We start from the raw sequence: 3,994 nt of genomic DNA on the forward strand, positions 1-3,994 counted from the left end.
TGAACTTACAAAGAACCCCTCCGTCTTTTATTCATTTTATTTTATCTTTATTTATTTAATATTATTTTGTAAACTTTACTTTTGTTTCCTCCTTTGTTGTTGTGTGTGTCTGATCAGTGATTGTTGCCTGTCTGGTTGAAGTTGTATGGATTTGAGTCATGCCATTTGTGTTACTGTAAACCTTCCAAAGTTTAAATAAAGTTTGGTAAAAAAAAACAAAAAACAAACAAAACAAAACCTCAGAGGACAAGCTAACTGCTGGTAGCCGTCAGTTACGTTTTTACGTTTTAGCTTCAGGAAAATACTAAAATCAACTATGACATGAAGTAGTCGCCTTATTATTCCGATGATCACGGGCAGAGACAACGTGCATATCTTGACAAGACATATTGAAAAAGACATTTTCCTGCTGTAATCGTCGCACTGGTTTAGCTCAGTGGTTACTTCTATCAACATTTCTTTGTCAAGAATACGATGATCACCATTCCTCCGCGGGATCGAACCACGGGCGCTGTCCAGTGTTTTCTTCCCCTCTGCTCTGACCTGCTATCTTTCATTCTGTTAAATACTCTTATAAACACCAAAAGTCATAGTTATACTGAGTAAAGCTGTCAAAGTTTAGTCTTTACAAGACTAAACACTTATTTCTGCAAATCAGTGAATCATAGCTCTGATAGAACAATGTCTGGTGTTGATTTTGTTGCTGTTGATTTTATTGTATTTCTACTTAAGTTTTATTTAAGTCACGAAGTTAGATATAAATGTTAAAGTGAATATTCTGAGGAATTTGCGACAATAATACCATCACAGTCCCTGGTGATAATCCACCTCAACAGTGAACCCCCTCGGCCACAATCTGTAATTTTACCTGCATCAAGATAGCAAGATTTAGGACTTCCGGTTGTACTATTGTGTCAAAATAACGTATTTTGACATTTTACTATGATAACAAATATATATTAAAAAAAACAAGTGATATGACACAAAAATTGGAGCACTGTCACTTACATATCATTAATATTACTTTTTAAAATGTTTTTTAAATTTAAAATTCATATTTAACTGGCTCTGGAACCGTGACTTAATTTCCTGTGGCGCATGCGCATAGTCGATACTAAGGCAGGTCTGTTGACAAATATCGGGGGAGGGACCACTGCGGCGTAAGTAGATCTTTGTTCAGACTGTCATATATTGAACATAATTTAGCATTCTGTGCATAATGTAGCTAATTTAATATCATTTTACATCGTTGTCAGCTGCTGTGGGCGCTGCTTCCACTGAGCTAGCACAAAGGAAAGTGTTTTATTAAACATCTGTAAAAACCGCTGGGGCCGACTGGTAGTGTAGCAGAAAGGTAGGATCCGTGTCGAGCTAGCTACAGTGAAACACTTGATTTCCGGTCAAATTTCCAAATTAAAATATCTGTTGCTACATATCGATACCTTACTGTGTAATAACACATGGAAGTAAACAGTAGTGATATGACTAATCGAAAATATGCTTCCAAAAAACCGCAGTTTTTGTCGCACGTGTGAAAGAACACGCATTTTTTGTTTCGTACACTCTAATCTTATGCTTTTATTGTGAACGGAAATAGGCCAGTTTCCGTTATCACCCTTAGTAACGTTCGCCCTGACTCAGCTCGCACAGCTTTCAGCTAGCTACTATACCTTCGCTCTTCTAACATCGTTTCAGGTTTAAACTTCTGATTTTGGGCCATTGTCGATAAAAGTCATATAAATAGTCGAGATGCTGTAGTTTAGAGGAAGTTTCTTCTGTCTTTTTGTCAAACTTATGAACTTGTTTTATAGTCTGGCTGTGGGAGCGAGTGAAGGCGGTCTCCTCGTTCAAGACTGTCGGCAGAAATGAAGAGGTGAGTGGGACGGTGACATGCGCCATTGTCAACTGTTAACAACAAAAACATGCCGGTACGCTTGGCTGATAGTTAATTAATTAGCCAGTTAGCTAACTTAACCACAACTTGACCTTTCTGCTGTGTTCGTACTTGTGTGCAGCCAACAGAAAAGCCCTGAACCTGATGGGAGTGTTGCCGTCAACGAGGAAGGTAAATGGATTTCACTGTCTATTGTGTTGTGAAAAGGCAGAAGTATTTAAAATGATTAAATATGTAACGAGGGAATGTTATACCTAATTTGTATGAGCTTTCATGAGCCAGACACCCCAGGACCAGCCAGTCTTTGATAGTTTAAAGTCATCTACTGATCAAGACTTTCATTGCTTTATATGTTGTGTACCTCTCTGAAGTGTCTCAGTCCAATAAAGTGAAACCCTTTAAAGCCACTTATATCATTACCTTGTAAGAGCAAACCTGTGAAGAAACCTGTAGCACTAATAATATGGTGTCAAGTTGTCTTAAAGCTGTTCTTTCCCGTACCTAGTTTTGACATCTATAAAGTTGACTTAATTTAATGTGGCTTTGTGCTCTTACAGGGTCCGTAGCCACTGCAGAAGATCCGGCAGCCATTGCCACCATTCAGTCTGCGGCCACCTTCACTGACCAACCCATCAAATATCTCTTCAAGACGGAAGGAGCAGGCGGGCAGGTAGGAGGAAGTCAGAACTGTCATTTCAGTTAACCTGTGAGGTTGTGTTACAAATGTCCACCAAGAGGCACTTAAGATGACATATTCACTGTGATATCTTACATGTAACCTCAAATACACTCGTAATTCAAGGGAACTCTTTCTGGAGATATTACATACAGACTGCAGTCAAACAAACAACATGATTTTGGATCAATATTGTAGATACAGACTTGAAATGTAAGGACAACCTACGCCAGACTTAATTTTAATGAAAGTTTGTGAGCCCATCACTTTTTGTACACTTTATAGTATTGTATATTTATATTTGTTTTTTTAAAACATCTTTTCACTTTGTTGTTATGGATTGTTGAGTGGAGATAAAAAGCCAAAAAAGTCAATTTTATCCATTTCAAAATTGAACTTCAGATGCAGTTGTGTGCAGAAAAGTTAAGGGGTCTGAAAACTTTCAGAAATTTCCCAAATGTCACTACACACATCCACTTCCAAATCCACAAGATCCTTAGAATACCTTAGGGGTCACATGACTAAGGCTAGAAAGGGAACCCCTCCTGCCTCCACCCCACATATCCAAAAAGCAAATCAATAAAACAAAGCAAGGGCCAAAATGAGCAGTCATCACAAGGTCCCCCCTCAGGCTGTCCTGGCTGATCAGGTTCTCTGATCATGTCTGTTATAGTCACAGCAGTGTTTGTGGCTAAAATGAGAGCATGAAGTATACAGAAAAAAATGTTTTTCTACCATCATACATACAGATTGCAAGTGCGTATCATGTCTGTGATTTAACACGTCTTGATAATAGTGCCAGTTATGAGCCTGGTCTCAGTTCTCGTGACCCACTTCCCTTAATGGAGACCTAAAAGTAGAAGTTAGTTATTTAGTATATTCTGTATCTGTATGCTCTACAATAGTGCATGTGTCCCCCTCAGCTGGAATGAGATATTGACCACTCTGTGTGATGTTTTGTGTTGCAGGTGACCTACAGAGTGATCCAGGTGTCAGATGGCCAGTTGGAGGCTCAGACAGATGGAGCTGCAGCCGTCAGCCTGGTCACCGGTTTCCCTGCAACCAGTCAGACTGTCACACAGGTGAGAACAACACTGGCTAACAAACAGTGGAAAGAATAAAATAAGTAAACCCTTTGTAATTACCTGCATTTATGTAGAAATCTACCTTATTTTACCCATATCTATTTTAACTCATAAACACCTAACATTATGTTGTTCTTGTCCCATTTGAAAACAATATTGACAAAAATCGTGATAAAAGTATGTGAACCACTCGTCTCATGACATCAACAAGAGCTAATTGGAGTCAGGCGTTATAAAAGCTGTTCATCAGTCCACAGGATTTCTTCAAAATGTTCACTTGAACTCAATGATGAATGGATTTTGGTTGTCAGAGCTCAAAGGTCAAAGGTCAACATCACT

General features: G+C 38.7%; 1 protein-coding gene across 5 annotated transcripts in view; it reads left to right on the forward strand.

Annotated features, from left to right (window-relative positions):
* Nucleotides 1-1,077: 1,077 nt before the first annotated feature.
* Nucleotides 1,078-3,994, forward strand: part of usf1 (upstream transcription factor 1) — a 7,965-nt gene continuing 5,048 nt past the window's right edge. The window contains exons 1-5 of one of the 5 annotated variants that reach the window (XM_087179885.1): nt 1,078-1,160; nt 1,812-1,928; nt 2,016-2,065; nt 2,452-2,564; nt 3,539-3,652. In XM_087179885.1, coding sequence (XP_087036011.1) covers nt 1,891-1,928; nt 2,016-2,065; nt 2,452-2,564; nt 3,539-3,652 — 315 coding nt within the window. In that variant the 5' untranslated portion in view covers nt 1,078-1,160; nt 1,812-1,890. Of the gene's footprint in view, nt 1,161-1,214; nt 1,355-1,811; nt 1,929-2,015; nt 2,066-2,451; nt 2,565-3,538; nt 3,653-3,994 lie in introns of those variants that run through there. The other 4 variants (XM_087179883.1, XM_023428458.2, XM_087179884.1 and 1 more) reach the window with 4 other exon arrangements.

Source organism: Seriola lalandi, unplaced genomic scaffold, assembly GCF_002814215.2.
Source record: "Seriola lalandi dorsalis isolate HSWRI2012SDOR001 ecotype SW California unplaced genomic scaffold, Sedor1 jcf7180002054875, whole genome shotgun sequence".
In the NCBI taxonomy this organism is placed as follows: Eukaryota; Metazoa; Chordata; class Actinopteri; order Carangiformes; family Carangidae; genus Seriola; species Seriola lalandi.